Raw genomic sequence first — 20,969 nt, forward strand, 5'->3', positions numbered from 1 at the left:
GGGTTCCCTTCTCGCTGTCAAAATTTTTTTTTCCCCACCCGACCCGCCACCTGACCCCCTGAAAAATTCCCCCCTAGTTTATTTTTTGAGGCTGTGCTTAAAGCAAAGACTTGCATTTATATGGCACCGTTCATGGCCTCAGGACATCACAAAGTGCTTTACATCAAGTACTTTTGAAGTGTAGTCACTGTTGTAATGTGGGAAACGTGGCAGCCTATTTGCACACAGCATGCTCCCACAAACAGCAATGTGCTAGTGACCAGATAATTTGTTTTAGTGGTATTTGTTGAGGGATAAATGTTGGCCAGCATACTGGGGAGGACTCACTTGCTCTTCTTTGAAATAGTGCCATGGGATCTTTTACATCCACCCGAGAGGGCAGACTTGGTTTAACGTCTCATCTGAAAGACGGCACCTCCGACAGTGCAGCACTCCCTCAGCACTACACTGGGAGTGTCAGCCTGGATTTTGTGCTCAAGTCTCTGGAGTGGGACTTGAACCCACAACCTTCTGACTAAGAGGCGAGAGTGCTACCAACTTACATTATTCCAACTGTTGTATTGGCTCCTTGTAAGAGCAAAAGATTCATTAGCAATGTAAAACGCACAAAATTATAAAATCACAGAATAGTTCAGCAGAAACAGCCCATTCAGCCCATCAAATAAGTGCTGATGTTTTTCTTTACATGAGCCATCTGGTCTCCTGCACCTCCTTGGCTTCGAGAGCTAGGTAGGTCTCTAATAGCATGCTTGGGACAACAAGCAGAAACCTTTCTGTTAGTTACTTTACCTACAAGATCTATCCTGTGCCTCTACAGGTATTTTCTTTAATTTTCATTAAATGTGGCAGAGCATCATAAGAACAGACCTAATTTTGTTTTTTAAACTATCAAAGGAATTCATTAAACAAAAGATTAACAAGTGAATGTATGACTGTAACATGACTTCAATGGGGAAAAAAACGGGCAGTATGTACAGCAGGTAGCCAATCCACTACCAGCAGTTCTCCTCACCTGCTGGAGCTATTAGCCCCATATAATATAAATATTAAAAACATTACTTCTGCACAGATGTCCTGTCAACTTTTACCATTATAAATTCTAATGTCTATGTCTATAATGGAGATTACCTATGTAAACATGTCACGCTGTAATTACACTCTTCCCCCAGTTGAGGCACTGCAGCATCACCTTGGTATAATTATAGTGTGACAAGTTTACATAGGTACTTTCCATTATGAATGTGGACATAGGAATGTACAATGGTAATACAAAACTAACGACAGAATGTATGGCTTGATAATGGGGATTGAATTACGGCTGTGTTCTGTGGTCTAATTGTCCCCCGGTCTATATCCCCACTTCACCCGAGACTGTACGTGGTCTTGACTCCCTGTGAAAAATGCCACATGAGATTGACTTGTATCCATTTAACAATCTTACTTCTTTATGCACTTCCTATTTACAAAACCTTACTTCCGGTTGCCACACTTTTGCACCAATCTTTTTTTACCATTATAAATTCCAATGGCCCAGAAATTGCGCTAGGTAATAACAGTGAACGAACAGTTATTACCCCTTTGAAACTGACTGCAACTTCAGGATTTAGCGCTTGCGCAACCTAACGCGGAAATCCTGAAGTTGCGGTCAGTCATCCACTGGCTGCGCTGTGGCCCGCCCCCGCCCCATAGCCGGCAACCAGTGAAATCAGTGAAACTGACGAAAACTTGGGCTTTTCTGCAGTAATATCGCTGTTAAATACCACATTAAATGTTAAACCTTGTTGGATTAGGAATAACTGGGGTTTTAACAGCGTACTGCCTGCTTAACGAATGTATGGCCCTAAAAAGACTAATTTAAATTTTGTGGAGTGTCAAATTTCTCCATCATAAGTAAAAATTACAATTTTTAAGAAACTTTAAAAAATGTTTTTCAGATTTTTTTAAAGTTTGTTCATATTTATTGCAGATTTACCTTTTCCCCACGTTAGAGCCCCAGTCTTTGTTTTGCTCGCTAACATTTTTAAAAAGTCAGAATAAAAGGAGCTTCTTCACTTCCTGGTTCTCGGGCTGTGAGAATTCTGCATTGTGATTGGCTGCTTACACAGCTTGTTGACGTCACAGCAGCTTGCGCTATGGAATTCCCACTGAAACTGCACTGATCTCAAGTGAACGTTGGAAAAGCCGAACTACTCGCCACAGAGATGGCGAGATCTTTGTGGGAAGCTTTCTTCGGGGCCAGTGGTGAACGCCTTTGCTTCGCCGCTGGCCACAAATTACGGGCCCGTGTCTACGTTTAAACTGGAAATGGACTACGTAAGTCATGGAGACTGTACAGCGTAGATGCATCAGGATGATGCCAGGGATGGGAAACATTGGTATGAAAGAGATTTGAGACACTGGAACTATTTCCACTGGAGCAGAGAAAGCTAAAAAGAGACGTAATGGAGCTTTTTTCAAAATAATGAAGGGTTTTAATAGAGTGAATAGGGAAAAACTATTTTCTCTAGTTAGGGAGTCAGTGACAAGGAAGAAAAAAGAACTTGTACTTCATGACCTCGGAACATCCCAAAGCCCTTTACAGCCTAGATTACATGCTCAATTTCCTGGACCCACAACGCCTCGATTTTAAAATTCTCACCCTTGTTTTCAAATCCCTCAATGCCCCCCCCCCTCCCCCACTATCTCTGTAACCTCCTCCAGCCCTTCAACCCTCTGTTCCTCTAATTCTGGCCTCTTGCACATCCCCGATTTTCATCGCTCCACCATTGGTGGCCGTGCCTTCAGCTCTGGGATTCCCTGCCTAAACCTCTCCGCCTCACGCTCCTCCTTTACACGCTCCTTAAAACCTACCTCTTTGGCCAAGCTTTTGGTCACCTGCCTTAATATCTCCTTATGTGGTTTGGTGACAAATTTTGTTCGATAATCGCTCCTGTGAAGTGACTTGGGATGTTAAAGGTGCTATATAAATGCAAATTGGTGTTGTTCTGACTCAGGCACAAGTGTGCTACCACTGAGCCAAGGCTGACACAGGGTCATCAAGTTAAACCTGTCACTAACAGAGTGAGGAAAATTTAGGAGAAATTTCTTTACAGAGGGTTGTTGGAGCCAGGAATGCTTTGCCACAGGGAGTAGTAGAGGCCATTGTATATTTTACGGGAATGTATTTCAAACAGGTAAAGATACAGGGCTATGGGGAGAGAGTGGAACAGTGTGATTCATTTTGGATTGCACTAGCAAATAACCAGCAGAGAAACGATGGGCCAAATGGCCTCCTTTTGCGATGTAAACCTCTATGGTTCTAAACTCACCCTGTAATTGCAAAACGTGATCGCCAGGTGGCAGTGCATCATTGTTTCCCAAAAGGTCTATCTCCAGCTGCACATACACCACAACAACTTGCATTTATATAGCGCCTTTAACACAGTAAAACAAGTGGGGTTGCGAAGCAGTGGGGTGCCGCAAGGCTCAGTGCTGGCGCCTCAGTTATTTACAAGCTATATTAATGTCAGGTGAAGGGACCGAGTGCAATGTATCCAAGCTTGCTGATGATACAAAGCTAGGTGGGACAATAAGCTGTGAGGAGGACGCAGAGTCTGCAAAGGGATATAGACAGGTTAAGTGAGTGGGCAGTAAGGTGGCAGATCGAGTATAATGCAGGGAAATGTGAGGTTATTCACTTTGGTAGGAAGAATAGAAAAACAGAATATTTTTTAAATGGGGAGAAACTATTAAATGTTGGTACAGAAACAAAATACTGCGGATGCTGGAAATCGGAAATAAAAACAGAAAATGCTGAAAATACTCAGCAGGTCGGGCCGCATCCGTGGAGAGAGAAACAAAGTTAATGTTTCAGGTCGATGACCTTTCGTCAGAACTGGAAAAAGTTAGAGATTTTAAGCAAGTTCAGGGGCTGGGAAAGGGGGGGGGGGAAAGAACAAAAGGGAAGGTCTGTGATAGGGTGGAAGGCGGGAGAGATTGAGACAAAAGGGATGATGGTACAAGGCATTACCATCTCATTTATAAAATACTGAAAGGGCTGGATTGCACACCTATTGATCGATTATTTCAGATTGGTGAGGACCAGGGGGACATGCAGCTAAACTATGCGGAAGTAGGAAGAGGCTAGATGTTCGGCCCGTCTTCTTTTCCCAGAGCAGTGAGCCTCTGAAATGTGTTACCAGCTTTATTTCCTCCCTTATTGGCCCTGAGTTTTTTTTGCCTCTCCCGGGAGATTACACGGAAATGGGGGTGGGCTAGGAGGTGTCTAGTCACGGTGCTCGAGGCATCACGAGTGTGGGGCAGGGGCTCGGTGGACCAGCTGGTCTTTTCCTGACCATCATTTTCATATGTTTGCGTGCACTCCCTGAACTTCTTTCGATTGTATGTTCGTTGTGCGTTCACGTTTATAATGGGAGCTGCCTATGTTAATGTGCCTGTTGTCATTACAGTAAACTCTTGTTTAAACGGCACTTCATCATCCGGAATTCTTTAATAACCGGCAAAATAGATAACCGGTAATCTTGCCAAATCCATCCATTTTTCCGAGTCCGAGTTTCCCGCGGTGGCCGAGTTAGTCAGTGGTTTTTATTTTTTTTGTGTTAAAAATTGCCCACCTCTCTATTATCCGGAATTTTTCATCAACCGGCACCATCCTGGTCCCGTAGGTGCCGGATACGAAAGAGTTTACTGTATACTCTGTCACAGGGGAGGCGCTGTAGTGGCAATGACAACATCTTGCATTTATATAGCGCCTTTAACATAGTAAAAACGTCCCAGGGCGCTTCACAGGAACGCAAATCAGACAAAAACTTGACATCGAGCCACATAAGGAGAGATTAGGACCAAAACTTGGTCAAAGAGGTAGGTTTTAAGGAACGTCTTAAAGGAGGAGAGAGAGGTGGAGAGGTTTAGGGAGGGAATTCCAGAGCTTAGGGCCTCGGCAGCTGAAGGCACGGCCGCCAATGGTGCAGCAACAAAATCGGGGATGAGCAAGAGGCCAGAATTGGAGGAGCGCCGAGATGTCAGCGGGTTGGAGGGCTGGAGGAGGTTATAGAGATACAGAGGGGTGAGGCCATGGAGGGATGTGAACACATTCCCCGAGTTAGAAGTCTTCCACTTTCTAACCTTCACAGGGAAGTTATTGCTAAACCTTTACAAATCTCTTGGCTAGGCCTCGGCTGGAGTGTTGTGGCCAATTCTGGGCACCACTCTTCAGGAAGGTTGTCAAGGCATTGGTCAGGGTGCAGAGGAGATTGGCCAGGATTATACCAGGAATGCGGGACTTCAGTTCTGTGGCGAGACTGGAGAAGCTGGGGGTTGTTCTGCTTGGAGCAGAGATGGTTAAGGGGAGATTTGATAGAAGCGTTCGAAATCATGAAGGGTTTTGATGGAGTACGTTAGGAGAAACTGTTTCCAGTGGCAGGACGGTCGGAAACCAGAGGACACAGACTTAAGATCATTGACAACAGAACTAGAGGGGAGATGAGGAGATTTTTCTTACGCAGCGAGTTTTGATCTGAAATGCACTGCCTGAAAGGGTGGTAGAAGCTGATTCAATAGCTTTCAAAAGTGAATTCGATAAATACTTGAAAAGGAAAAATTTGCAGGGCTATGGGGAAAGAGCAGAGCGGGGGGTGGGGGGGCGGGACTAATTATTCAAAGAGCTGGCATAAGCACGATGAGCTGAATGGCCTCTTTCTGTGCTGTCTCATTCTTTGAAAGGAGGAGGAACTGGGGAATTACAGTGGGCCAAGTTTCCATAAACAGTTTATTATAAATATGGACACAGGAATTTATAATAGAAATATAAAAATAAGGACAGAGCGTGTGACTTCAAAATGGGGACGTGAATTACATCTGTGCGCCCTGGGCCATTTATCCCCCGGCCTCTATCCTCGCTTCACCCGAGATGACACTTGGTCTGAACTCCGGGTGTGCAAAGCCACAGAAGGTCAACTAGTATATATTAAAAAATGTTATGGCCTCGCGTGCTTCCTGTCATTTTACCATTATAAATTCCTTTGTAAACTTGTCACATTGTGATAACATTTTCTGCAGTTAAGGGGAAGCTGGATGAGGGAGAAAGAATAGAAGGATATGTTGACAGGGTGAGATGGAGGAAGTAGAGTGGGAAGGGGCTCGTGTGGAGCACAAACACCTACACAGACCGGTTGGGCCAAATGACTGCGCTGTAAATTCTGCGTAATTTCCACTACTGGCAGGAGAGTATAATTACACTGTGACAAGTTTGCTTGGGTACTTTCCATTATAAATGTGGGCACCAGAATTTATAATGAAAATAAAAATAAGGGCAAAGTGTCGAGCTTTAAAATGGGGACTGAATGACATCTCTGTACTCCAGTCCAATTTTCCCCATCCTCTGACTTTGTGTCACCTGAAGACTACACCTGGTCCTAAATCCCTGTGTAAAATGCCACCCGAGGGCACCTAGAAATCTAGAAGTTGTCATTTTTTGGTTTGTAGGCATTAGAAGCAAAGGCTTTATGAAAATTGTACAAGTGCATTACTAACCATCGGATAAAATACAAATCGATATCCATTAAATGCACAGAACCTAATGTAACTGTCTTTCAAAAAGAAATGAGAGGTGTCTCAATACACTGTGGTGCATTTAAACACCAGCTTCAGCGGTAAACCGGGAAGGGTGATCGAGTTTGAGGAGCCGGTACAAACCAGCTCTCCAAATCTGAAATGATCTTGGGAGCGATTCACTCCGTTCACATCCTACAGTGTGAGTGCAGCTTTAGTATATGCTTGCATGGAGTGCCAATAGATCTTCTAAACTCACTATCTCACTAGTGTAACTGTTAGTGCTGCGGCCTTCTGTTATGCAGCTTAAAATCCTCTCCAAGCACATCCCAGGTTTTGAAGGCAAAAATCTACCATTGTACTGCTGGGTGTTTTCATAATTCAACAGGACACAGTCTGAGAATTTTACACATCCACCTTCAGCTGCACTAACTACACTGTTGATAATGATTTGATTGCCAGTAAGCCCCATACTTATGATCAGGATTACAGAATATTAGAGACTATAAGTGAATCTGAATGAGATATGACAATACTGTACAACCGAAAAATAGAAAAGGTTCAATTCTCTAATAAAGGTCCTTTGCTTTAGTGCAGCACCTGCATCATCACTGGCATTTAAAATTTCAAACAGTGAGTGTATGTATAAGATGACCAAAATCTTACAAATTTGCGTTAATCGCCGCAGTGGAAATTTGTTCCAGTGTGTTTCAATGGGATATAGGCTCGCAGGCAGCTACCAGTGTTGAGATTCCACTAGATCTTGCCTCAGACTGATTTTCTTGAGTGTTTCATAACCAAGCACCAAGGCGAGAGTTGTTGGAGCTGTGGCTAAGATGCGAGCAGACAGTCCCTTGGTCAAGCCCCTTGCACCTTCTTCTCTTAGAAGCTGCATGAACGTTTCAATTATCGAGGACTTGCCCCCCACCTGAAACAGAAAACATTAATGGAACCTAGCCAATTACTGCACTCTGGAAAATCTAGTGTGTTCCTAATAGACTTAGCGGCTTTATCCTGGCCTCGTTCTCGCCTCGTTATCACATCTCCCTCCCACCCCACATCATATTTAGATTTAGATATCTTTCCAATAACATTTAACAAATTCTTCCCTATGTTTTCCCTTAATATTAACCTGGTATTACTTGTACTAGTCAAGAGGTTTTCCTAAAGGTTAGATATCGCACTGCAAGTTGAGCATCCATTTAGATTACTGTGAGATCTTGTCCGTCACTTGGTTCTCAATGTTACTCTCTCCACCAATTATGGAGAGCTTATTTAAAACAAAGAGAGAAGCATACCAATGTTTAAATGATATCTGCCCTAATTAAAAAAAGAAAATACTGCAGATGCTGGAAATCTGAAATAAATACAGGAAATGCTGGAGATACTCAGCAGGTCAGGCAGCATCTGTGAAGAGAGAAACAGAGTTAACGTTTCAGCTCGGTGGCCTTTCGTCAGAACTGGAAGCAAGCAGGAAATGGAACAGATTTTAAAGCAGGTTTAGGGGCTGGGAAATGGGGGAGGGGATGAAAGAACAGATGCCCCTAAACTTGCTTAAAAATCTGTTCCATTTCCTGCTTTTTTCCAGTTCTGACGAAAGGCCATCGAGCTGAAACGTTAACTCTGTTTCTCTCTTCACAGATGCTGCCTGACCTGCTGAGTGTCTCCAGCATTTTGTTTTTATTTCTGCCCTAATTAACCTCTTTTCCAAGAGAAAGTAACCGTCACTGTCTAAAGCTTGGAAATCATTCCCAGTTTCTCTTTCACAGTATTCCTTATCTTCCTCAAGTCTGAAGACAAAAACTGCATACAATATTCTAAGTGCGAGCTAAACAATGCATTACTTTAAAATTAATTCTTGGGATGTGGGCGTCACTGGCGAAGCCGGCATTTATTGCCCATCCCTAGTTTCCCTCGAGAAGGTGGTGGTGGGTCTTCTTCTTGAACCGCTGCAGTCCGTGTGGTGAAGGTACTCCCACAGTGCTGATAGGGAGTTCTAGGCTTTTGACCCAGCGACGATGAAGGAATGCGATATATTTCCAAGTCAGGGTGGTGTGTTCCGTTGTGCCTGCGGCCCTTGTCCTTCTAGGTGGTGGTGGTCGCTGGTTTGGGTGGTCCTGTCGAAGAATCCTTGGCGAGTTGCTGCAGTGCATCCTGTAGACACTACACTAACTACAGCCACAGTGCGATGGTGGTGGAGGGAGTGGATGTTTAACGAAGTGGATGGGCCGCTGTTCAAGCTGATTGCATTACCTCTCTGCATTAATTCTTTGCAACAGATCTCTTACGATCGTGCGTGTTTTACTAATTGCACAATGGTTGTGCCAAGACATTTTTAATGATCTTACACTTTCAACTCCTGCTTGTACTTTTGTCTTCAAATGTCTTCCGTTTATATTTGATTGCAAACTGTAGATTTTCCTATGTTTAAAGCCATTTGGAAAATCCCCTGCCTAAACACCAAATCTTGCTGAATAATAATTGTGTCAATGACCCCACTAGATAAACAGCTAAAATGCTGGGAGCTTCATCACCAATACTGGGCCCTGGAATCAGAAAATATATAGAAGCAGTTTTAAGCTCTGTGAACACTGACAAAACAGTGCTAACTTACCCCTTTCCCCTTCGCTATTGTTTTGTTGCCTGACATTTTGTGAAGGTAGTGATTGTTGGTGCCTTGGTGGGTGGCTGTGGTTCTCAAGTACCGCGGCGACGGAGCCATTCTTCATGCAACAACCTGGGCAATCAGTGCCAGCAGGCTATGGTTGCATGGAGGCCGTTTCGGCCAAATGTGATTCTGACCAGCACTTTCAAGGGGAGAGAAACCATTGATGAGCAATCGGAAGCGGGAACTCTGGTCTGTTCCCTCTCTTCCCCCTAGCCCACAGGCACCAGCTGTAGGATCCCCACTGCCGTAGTTACATTTGGCTAACTGCACAGGACAGGAATTGAATCTGGGACCTTCCTGACCTGTGTCTTAGTACGACACTGCACAGCCCATTCAGCCATGGAACCACAGGGAGTGTCAAGTATATGTTTAGAAACAGGAATTCCAATACCAATTAATACAAGTATTATTGGTCAAACTGCTAAATTACTTCTGTCCTTCTCTCGGTAATAAGATTCCAAGTTTATGAATTTTGAATCCTGATAAAAATGGAAGCAATGTTTAACTTAGACTTTATCCATTCCTTTTACTTTTGGAAAAACAAAATCCAAGGTCAACCACAGCATTTAGGTGAATGGAAAGGGGAGTGAAATTACACACAAACGGCAACTCCACGGTCCCACCGATGAGCTGTGACGTAAGAAAACTACTAGGCACTTGGTCAGCGTATTAAACAAGGCTTTAATCGACTGTTTCACAACATGGAAGTCTAGTTATCCTTCACTAGTTCCCGTTTACAAAATGTCCCTGAGCAAGCTGGGCCCATGCCCGAGTATTTATACTCTCCCTGGACAGCGCCACCAGCAGGCCGCCCAGTGACTAGTGGGGTACCGCAAGGATCGGTCCTAGGACCCCAGCTGTTCACAATATATATTAATGATCCGGACGAGGGAATTGGATGTAATATCTCCAAATTTGCAGACGACACAAAGCTGGGTGGGAGGGTAATCTGTGAGGAGGATGTCGTGAAACTCCAGTACGATTTGGACAGGTTGGGTGATTGGGCAGAAACATGGCAAATGCACTATAATGTGGATAAATGTGAGGTTATCCACTTTGGTGGCAAAAACAGGAAGGCAGATTATTATTTGAATGGCAATAGATTGGGAGAAGGGGAAGTGCAAAGAGACCTGGGTGTTCTTGTGCACCAGTCACTGAAGGTAAGCATGCAGGTGCAGCAGGCGGTTAAGAAGGCAAATGGTATGTTGGCCTTCGTAGCAAGAGGGTTCGAGTACAGGAACAAGGATGTCTTGCTACAGTTGTACAGGGCCTTGGTGAGACCACACCTTGAGCATTGTGTGCAGTTTTGGTCACTTTACCTGAGGAAGGATGTTCTTGCCATGGAGGGAGTGCAGCGAAGATTCACCAGGCTGATACCTGGGATGGCAGGAATGACGTATGAGGAGAGATTGTGTCGATTGGGCTTATACTCACTGGAGTTTAGAAGATTGAGAGGGGATCTCATCGAAACCTATAAAATTCTGTCAGGCCTGGACAGACTAGATGCAGGAAGGATGATTCTGATGGCCGGGGAGTCCAGAACCAGGGGTCATAGTCTAAGGATAAGGGGTAAGCCATTTAGGACTGAAATTAGGAGGAATTTCTTCACCCAGAGAGTGGTGAACCTGTGGAATTCTCTGCCACAGATGGCGGTGGAGGCCAGTTCATTAAATATATTCAAGAAAGAGTTGGATATATTTCTTAAGGCTAAAGGGATCAAGGGATATGGGGAGAAGGCAGGGACAGGGTACTGAATTTGGATGATCAGCCATGATCTCATTGAATGGCGGAGCAGGCTCGAGGGGCCGAATGGCCTACTCCTGCTCCTATCTTCTATGTTTCTATAAGTCCTTTCTACATGAATGGCACGATTTATGTCAAGCTGCATTTGCAGGGAGTGCGGATCAGAGAATCAGGACTACAATGCTGCAGCCTGACGTGCGACCCAGGCTCCCTGTGAACACAGCTCCCCATCGGGAGTGCGGGAATACGGAGTTCCCCTTGTGGTCTCCAGGGCTGTTTCTGAACACGTTCAAATTAGTCTTGTAATGTCTTGCTGGCATTTCACAAGTGTTCAGTAAGTATCCCTGATTTTTTTTCTTTCCCTCTCCCCATGGGTTTTGAGTTGGGTTCATTTTGCAAAAGGCAGTGGTTTTAAAACTTATTGAAATGTTGTGGGTGGTGTTTCTGCCCTAAACATCAAACCAAACTTAAGAGAGTCGGATACCTGGACTCCAAGGGTTAAATTACAAGGACTGATTACACAAACTAGGGTTGTATTCCCTGGAATTTAGAAGGTTAAGGGGTGAATTGATTGAAGTTTTCAAGATAATAAGGAGAACTGTAGTTAGAGAGAAGGGTCGCCACACTATAGGAAGGATGTGATTGCTTTGGAGAGGGTGCAGAGGAGATTCACCAAGACGTTACCTGGGCTGGAATGTTTCAGCTATGAAGAGAGACTGGACAGGCTGGGGTTGTTTTCCTTTGGAGCAAAGAAGGCTGAGGGGGGACCTGATTGAGGTGTACAAAATTATGAGGGGCATAGATAGGGTAGATAGAAAGGAACTTTTCCCCTTAGTAGAGGGGTCAATAACCAGGGGGCACAGTCTATGACTCGAAGGGTAGATAGAGAGAAACTATTTCCGCTGGTTGGGGAGTCTAGGACTAGGGGGCACAGTCTAAAAATTAGAGCCAGACCTTTCAGGAGTGAAATTAGGAAACACTTCTACACACAAAGGGTGGTCGAAGTTTGGAACTCTCCTCTGCAAATGAGAATTGATTCTAGATCAATTGTTAATTTTAAATCTGAGATTGATAGATTTTTGTTAACCAAAGGTATTAAGGGATATGGGGCAAAGACGGGTATATGGAGTTAGGTCACAGATCAGCCAGGATCTCGTTGAATGGCAGAACAGGCTCGAGGGGCTGAATGGCCTCCTCCTGTTCCTACGTTCCGAGGAGATAACAGGAAATTCAGGTAAAGCCATAAATGATGGCATAGAAACAAATTGCAACAGAAATCTGAATCCTGAGATTAAACTAGTAACTCGTAAACACTCTCGTGCACAGTATACGCAGAGCCTGTTGGAACAGGTTTTATTCCGTTTAGATTTTATCTTGCTATTGGCAAGTGTCATGGCCATGATAACCCACAGCTGATCACTTGAAAATAATGAGCTAAAACGATAGAAAACTGGAATAGGAGCCCTGAATGATTTTCACTTCCTTAACCCTTTTACACTTTTGTCTGAGATTAAATAACTCAGTACAATCTGGGATTAAACCTGGAGCCCTCCTGCTTAATGCAGCTCAGTACTGCAGTGGGAAGTGCAGTTACTCACTAAGCTGGCAGGGGAGATCCACGATCATCGCTGATATTAAATGGTCAGCCCCTTTAGTTCACTAGCATTTTTACAAGAACCCACGTGGTTTTTAAGACATTGGTAGTATCGATCATCTCAACGCCATCCAGGACAAAGCGGCCCATCCACCACCGGCTCCACCCCCTCCACCACCGGCGGACCGTGGCTGCATTGTGCCCTGTCTGCAGGATGCACTGCACAACTCGCCAAGGCTTCTTCGGCAACCCGTGACCTTCACTGCCTAGAAGGACAAGGGCAGCAGGCGCATGGGAACACCGCCACCTCCAAGTTCCCCTCCAATGCACACGCCATCGCCATTCCTTCATCGTCGCTGGGTCAAAATCCTGGAACTTCCCCTACCGAACAGCACTGTGGGAGTACCTTCGCCATACGGACTGCAGTGGTTCACGAGGACTGCTCACTACTTCTCAAGAGCAACTTGGGATGGGCAATAAATGCTGGCCTTGCTAGCGACACCGATGCTAGTGGGGAAACAATCCTGCTCCACCTCTACAAATGACTGTTTAAAGAAAAAAAATTCTCTTTGGGAAAAAAAATGGAAGCACATAACAAATCATAAAGGGTCTCCAAGTTAATAATCGTGAATGATTTTTTTTTTTTTAAAGTATCCTCACCTGAACCCTAGCCCTGACCACATCCATCGGGTTAGTGAGTGTAGATGCTGTGGCTGCTGCCAGTGATCCAGCCACTCCTTGAAGGACCAGATGAGGGCATTCGCTGGGAGCCCAACTTGACAGCTGCTCTGTAATTCAGACACATAAAAAGGCATCAATGTACACAATCAGACGATTCTTCATTCAGCCACCTTACTCTAATATCACAAGCACATGATGGCTTTTCCTCTGTGATTTTGTAAATTGTAATAGGTAACATACAATAGAAAGCATTTTACCTTTCAAAAATTAAATGGTTACAACGTAGGATCATTAACTTGGAGACCCTTTATGGTTTGTTATGTGCTGCAGTTTTTTTCCCCCCATAGAGAAACCTTTTTTTTAAAAAAACAGTCATTTGTAGAGGTGGAGCAGGATTATTTCCCCACTTATGTTTGTGGTCTGTGATTTTCTGGATCTACGCTAGGAATAATCCAGATGTGGTGCATATATTAGATGCGAGGAAGCATCTGGGATCTGATTAGAACTGAAATGTTCACGTTTGCAAAAGGATTGTGATACAAAAAACGATGACTTCAAGGGAGAACCAAATGAACAAAGTAAAGGTTAAATGGAACACCAAAATGGCTGGAAGATCGAAGGTAAGAAAGTGCAGAGTATTTAAGGAATGGTGGTGCAAATAGTTCTGGCCAAATTGAAACAGATTATGAGGCGAGAGCAGTAGCAGGATAAGCACAAGTATTTCAAAACATGCAAGCAATTTAGTAGGCAGGAGAATCGGAACATTTTAAAGACATGCAAAAATAGTTCAAATACCAGGGAGGCACGCAAAAAATGCGGAAGTTAAAAGAAAGAAGAGAATCCAGGCAGAAGTTTTGCACCTGGAAGATAATAGGACCTGTGGAATGAGTTACTAGAGAAAGCCATTGCAGCAGACAGTCTAAATGTGAGAGACAATTAGATGCATGTCAGGGAGAGAAGTGATTGAAGGATATGGTTAAAAGTTGGACAGCTGGAGTTGATGAAAAATGGCCTTTTCCTGTTCCTAAAATTCCATATGTTCTTACATAAGAGGAACCAGCATTTAACCGTTACTGCGGCACTGGCATTTAACCGTTACTGTGACACTGGCATTTAACCGTTACTGCGGCACTGGCATTTAACCGTTACTGCGGCACTGGCATTTAACCGTTACTGCGACACTGGCATTTAACCGTTACTGCGACACTGGCATTTAACCGTTACTGTGACACTGGCATTTAACCGTTACTGTGACACTGGCATTTAACCGTTACTGTGACACTGGCATTTAACCGTTACTATGACACTGGCATTTAACCGTTACTGTGACACTGGCATTTAACCGTTACTATGACACTGGCATTTAACCGTTACTATGACACTGGCATTTAACTGTTACTGTGACACTGGCATTTAACTGTTACTGTGACACTAGCATTTAACCGTTACTGTGACACTGGCATTTAACCGTTACTATGACACTGGCATTTAACCGTTACTGTGACACTGGCATTTAACCGTTACTGTGACACTGGCATTTAACCATTACTGCGACACTGGCATTTAACCATTACTGCAAAACTGCCACTTAACTGTTACTACGGCACTGGTATGTAACCGCTGTTGTGGCATGTAACATTTACCACGGCACTGGCACGTAACCGTTACCTCGGTACTAGCATTTAGCTGTTACCGTGACACTGGCATGTAACCGTTACACACTGGCATGCAACCGTTACTGTTACACTTTTTATACACCAGCCGTGTCCTACTTCATTCTATATTATTCATTGTACTGTGGTTACCAAATGGCTGTAATATGTAACTGCTGCACAATGCTTTAAGTCAACCCTGAAGGAAACTCAAAGTTTGAGAATGCGGCCTCAGTCTTGAAACTAAATTAGCCCAATGAAGTAGAAGTTGCTGAAGAGCGGGAGTTATTTTAGATTTTGCTAAATTCATTCTGACCAAGAGTAACGCCAAGTTCTCATATACAAGTGGTTAAAAACCACTCTCCTTCCCAAATTATTTGATGTCCAACACATTTATTAGAAGGCTGAGCTCAGGATGGGGAAAGAACAACTGCAACCTTACATACCTGCAAAGAAGTGATAAAAAGGCCACCACACTGCACTGTTAGGAATGTACGTCATCAAGGAGGCTAAATATCCTCTGTAAAACCCTCTCAGGCCGTCATTGCTGAAAATCTGAAAGATAACCTCCCGTGTCAGTCCAAACATTCGTCTGTGCGATCTTGCAGTTGCATACAGCTTGAACCTGCCAATGTCCCCTTCGTGGCCTGCCACCATCATGTGCTGAGAAATGACATCAACGGGCACTATGATGCTCTGTGCCACCAGCGCTGCCAAGCCTCCTGCTGAAAACGACTTAATGGCATTATTATCGCTGTAGTTGGACACGTACGTACGTACCAGCTCGTAGGTTGTGATATACCCTTGGCCAGAGACTATGGTGAATGTATTCACGAAAAACCCTCTGTAAAGTCCCCGTACACCCTCGGTTCGCAGGATTTTAAAGAACGCGTCATAAGTGCCTTCATAATGCCTCTTCCCCTTTTGGACCTGAAGCCTCGTCCTGATCAGTGTGGCTGGATACACCGTAAGACGGATCGACAGAGTCATTAACACACCAATAGAGTAGAATTTTGTTTTGTCCAGGTCCTCCCATTCTATTATCTGAATGTTTCGCTTTTCATGCATTTTTGGACACTGTTGCTCCTGATGTCCACAGTAATCTGTAAAAGGTCAGGAAGGGTGCTCAGTTTCAGAACTACTAATGTCATCAGGTTGACGTTAACTACTTTACAAGTTCTGAAGTCCATATGTTCTTCCCAAGATGTACATAAAATTCAGTGTGACTATAGGGCACTTGACACATCGACGCTCCTCCCTCCAGTACACGAGCTCTCCCATCACGGCATGTAATTTGAATTAACATTAAATAGCGCATTATATCAACTGAACAAAAAAGATGTTGCCTTGCTCCCACGGACCTCCCCAGCACTAATATTTTCTCCACTTACAGGGTGTTTCTCGAGGCCAGTGATTCATGCCTGGGCAAGTTGCATGGACATTAGTGGCATCTCTTTCAAGTGGCCAGTCTGAATTTGGGAACTGGGATAACAAGTGCCAGCAGAGCAGCCTATTCAACTGGGAAGGGCATCATTGCCAAGGCCTGTCTTGTCAAAATTCAGGAATTTTCCAACACAGGGGTTGTGGTCATCACTGAATAGCAGTCAGGAACAGTAAGTAATCCTCTCCCATCTCTTCCCTCACTAACCCAATTACGCCGGAGCTAATTGTAGCACCCAGGCCAAATATGCTTCATCCACGGTTGCCAATCAGGCAGATATTTCATGTGTTCACCACTGCAGTCACACCATGACTTCTTCCCTAATTGGTGCTGAGAAGGCATTTAATTTGGTAGAGTTGGACTGTCTTCTCCCCATGGTTGAGAATGGCCTTTGTAGAGACATTGAATCAGAACCCTTTACTCACACCCCATATATTTTTATTCGTTCATGGGATGTGGGCGTCGCTGGCAATGCCAGCATTTATTGCCCATCCTTAATTGCCCTCAAGAAGGTGGTGGTGAGCCGCCTTCTTGAACCACTGCAGTCCGTGTGGTGAGGGTACTCCCACAGTGCTGTTAGGGAGGGAGTTCCAGGATTTTGACCCAGCGACGATGAAGGATCGGCGATATGCTTCCAGGTCAGGATGGTGTGTGACTTGGAGAGGAACTTGGAGGTGATGGTGTTCCCATGCGCCTGCTGCCCTTGTCCTTCTAGGTGGTAGAGGTCGTGGGTTTGGGAGGTGCTGCTGAAGAAGCCTTGGCAAGTAGCTGCAGTGCATCTTGTAGATGGTATACACTGCAGCCACGGTACGCCAGTGGTGGAGGGAGTGAATGTTTAAGGTGGTGGATGGGGTGCCAATCAAAGGGGCTGCTTTGTCCTGGATGGTGTCGAGCTTCCTGAATGTTGTTGGAGCTGCACTCATCCAGGCAAGTGGAGAGTATTCCATCAGGCTCCTTACTTGTGCCTTGTAGATGGTGGAAAGACTTTGGGGAGTCAGGAGGTGAGACAGTCGCCGCAGAATACCCAGCCTCTGACCTGCTCTTGTTGCCACAGTAATTATGTGGCTGGTCCAGTTAAGTTTCTGGTCAATGGTGACCCCCAGGATGTTGATGGTGGGGGATTCGGCGATGGTAATGCTGTTGAATGTCAAGGGGCAGTGGTTAGGCGCTCACTTGTTGGCGATAGTCATTGCCTGGCACTTGTGTGGCGCGAATGTTACCTGGCACTTATCAGCCCAAGCCTGAACGTCGTCCAGGTCTTGCTGCATGCTTCATTATCTGAGGAGTTGTGAGTGGCACTGAACACTGTGAAGTCATCAGCGAACACCCCCACTTCTGACCTTATGATGGAGGGAAGGTCATTCATGAAGCAGCTGAAGATGGTTTGGCCTAGGACACTGCCCTGAGAAACTCCTACAGCGATGTCCTGGGGCTGTGATGATTGACCTAAAACCACCACAACCATCTTCCTTTGTGCTAGGTATGACTCCAGCCAGTGGAGAGCTTCCCCCCCCCCGATTCCCATTGACTTCAGTTTTACATATCCATATTATACACCAATCACCGCATGTGCCCCCATTCTACTTACAAAGAGCATTCAGAAAAAGCTGTCCCCTGGGCCCTTTCTCTTTGTTCTGGCCAATGGACCACCTGCAGTACTTATAATAATGAACTCTGTGGAACGCAAGCCGGAAGAGCCAAATACAAAACACCACTGTATGCAGGTGCCATATTAATACATATAACCAGGCTCACTGCTTCACTACCCGTCATTTCCCACATCATCAGCGTTCAGGTTACAAACCAAGGCACAATAGAGGCCATGTCTCTTACGCAAGACATTGCTGAACATATATAGAGAATTCTACTCAGATGCAGCATTCAGATACCAATCAGTATATCAGTGATCCTTACACTTGTGACCTTGCACACAAAGAACTACTCCCATTTATGGCCAGTATATACAACACCCTAGAGAAAGCAACCCGTCCATATCATTCCTTGAATGAGCAAACATGACAACACAGATAAATGTGGTGTCCCGGCTCCTTCATCTGTTCCAAGTAGCACCTGCTGGGGTTTGGTTCGATGGTTATGTGGTCTCGAGAGGTGCCTAGCTGCGTTCCTCCAGGTATGCATGTGATTCCTAAAACTCAAGGGACGCCTTGGCCTTCCAAACCTTAGCTGCAATTCAGCAGCCCAGCTTAGAGGAATTGTGGCTTGGGCAGAACCCGTGGGTGGGCACGGAGGCCGAATTCCCGTGTCTAACTTCTCCTTCGTACACCCCCAAAACATCCCATAATCACACTAACGATATCAATCTGAAAAGAGGCCTGCACTTCACTAAAGATCAGGTTTGCCAATTCTCCCTCCAAACTGGCGCAAAAACGACCTGTCAAGTCTGCTTGTTGGCTCTAAGCCTGGCACGAGAAGGGAATCCCCAGGTTGGGTCAGTTTCTCCACAGGGCACATGGCCCTTCCTGCAGCTACCAGACATATTTTAACTTCACTCAGCAGGCTCTGTTCAGGTACCTCCAAATCACACACTTCTTCGAAGTGCCAGCAACACTTCATAAGCTCCAGTGAGAACTGATTCCCACCCCAAAGCTACAGATCCTCAGCCCCAAAGACATAAATATATCCCTTCCCTGTACCCTACACTCACCTGCACATTGAGGGGCTCCACAGAAAGTTTTAACGAGAGCTTGGGAGAAAGATCCAGCCAATTACAATTTGTGTTAATGCACAAGGGGCCCCACTCCAAATCAGACACAAAGCTTACCACAGCCCGCATGAAATTCACGGATTCCACGCCTACCTGTTGCATGAGTACCGAAGAGGGTGAAGCTGGGCTGCCGTTCTCCTGCACACACTCTGATCTTGCTCCCAAGATCCAATCAGTCTGGGTAGCAATCTGAGATATCACAAAGGCCATGACCCACCACTGAGATGCCTCAGACCCACTTCCTCTGTTTGCTAGGCCTGTCTGAAGGATTCACAGACTGGCACAGCTCTCACCATTAGCAAAGCCATGCCCCCACACCCGTGGCTATGTGGACTGTGCACCTTTGGGACATGGAACATGCGGCCGTTCAAAGCACATGATACAGCCTTCACCTAAAACTGAAAGTACCAAGCAACCTAGATCTTCATTCCGGAGGCTCACACAAGCTCCATCTAACCAGCCCCACAACACATTCCTGCGCAGAAGAGTCACGCTGTTGTCAGACAGATAATGGACGAAAAACCACCACCCTCTCGCTGGTGCACACTGTGACCCAACCCACGCATGCCCTCAGAAAAGGTAGGATAGTCCTGTGCACCCGTGTCCAACTATCCACTCTGACCCTGAAGCAAGTAATATGTACAACTATGACATTAGTGTACCCGCCTGTAAATTTCATTAAATGTGCAACTGCACCCATATGTAAACAAGTGGGTGTCAGCCAGTGGCTCAGTTGGTAGTACTCTTGCCTCTGAGACAGAAGGTTGTGGGTTCAAGTCCCACTCCAGAGATGTGAGTACAAAAATCTAGGCTGACTCTCCAGTGCAGTGCTGAGGGAGAGCTGCACTGTCAGAGGTGCCATCTTTCGGATGATACATTAAACCGAGGCCCTGTCTGCCCTCTCAGATAGACGTAAAAGATCCTATGACACTATTTCGAAGTACTCCACCTCCTTCTTGGGGCGCTACTACTCAATGTCGCTACATGCAGCAGCGGCGCGTCATTGCAGGCCTCCGCCCGATTAAAGGGAAGGGGCCTAGCGCTGCACGCACCAGGGCCCTGCCAGACCACCAGGGAGCAGGGTGCCATGGAAACAGCCCAGTGCACAAGAGCGACCGCGGCCGGCACCCCGCAAACAAATGTGAAAGGTGGGCAGGTGCTGGCAGTCGGCCAAAATAAAAATGTCCGCCCGACACCTGCCCTTTAAATTGCGCCGCCACCCGCTACCGCTGCGCCCGGGCATTCGCCTGGGAACAGTTTCTCTCTCTATCCACTCTGTCCAGACCCCTGGTGATTTTGAACACCTCTATCAAATCTCCTCTCAACTTTCTCTGCTCTAAAAGGAGAAGAGCCCCAGCCTCTCCACGCAACTGAAGCCCCTCATCCCTGGAACCATTGTGGTAAATCTAAGGAGGCCTGGGCATCTTCCTAAAGCGCGGTGCCCAGAACTGGACACAGTCATTCAGTTGTGGCCGAACCAGTGTTTTATACAGGTTCATCAGTATGTAGGTCCGAGGCCGGCTGCTGCTTTGGATCTTCTATCCCGGCAAAAACAACACCTGGGCGCCTTTGTGGGGTCAGGGCTTCTCTGTTAAGGTCGGGGATGTGAGGAGAGGAGAGGCGAGGCTCCCACCGCATAGCACTGCCTGCCTGTCTCTCTCTCTCTCTCTCTCTCTCTGGCCCACCCTACCCTGGGCAGGGTTGATAAACCTCCCCCGAAATGGCTGGCGCCTTCCACCCCTCGGCATCGGCAGCCCTCATCACATCTCCTCACCGGGCCTCCTTCCCGGCTCAAACTCTGACAAGCGCCTCCTCCATTTAAAGCAAACCGACCGAAAGGAATTTGTTTTGTGTAGGATTTTTTTTTTGCTTGTCACTGGGCCGCAGCGCCGGTTGCTAGGGTGGTGGGGAGAGCG

The 20,969-nt window shown here is 45.7% G+C and overlaps 1 protein-coding gene across 1 annotated transcript; it reads right to left on the reverse strand.

The window, feature by feature from the left end:
* Positions 1-812: 812 nt before the first annotated feature.
* Positions 813-20,911, reverse strand: LOC147097279 (solute carrier family 25 member 44-like). The gene is made up of 4 exons (XM_085972099.1): positions 20,828-20,911; positions 15,334-15,990; positions 13,215-13,342; positions 813-7,477 (listed from the first exon to the last, which is right to left on the reverse strand). The coding sequence occupies exons 2-4, from the start codon at positions 15,953-15,955 to the stop codon at positions 7,286-7,288; spliced, it is 942 nt and encodes a 313-aa protein (XP_085828225.1). The 5' UTR covers positions 15,956-15,990; positions 20,828-20,911; the 3' UTR covers positions 813-7,285.
* Between the last annotated feature and the right edge of the window lie 58 nt (positions 20,912-20,969).

This window comes from Somniosus microcephalus, chromosome 32 (assembly GCF_052327205.1).
Source record: "Somniosus microcephalus isolate GS21.2 chromosome 32, FLI_Smic_1.0, whole genome shotgun sequence".
In the NCBI taxonomy this organism is placed as follows: domain Eukaryota; kingdom Metazoa; phylum Chordata; class Chondrichthyes; order Squaliformes; family Somniosidae; genus Somniosus; species Somniosus microcephalus.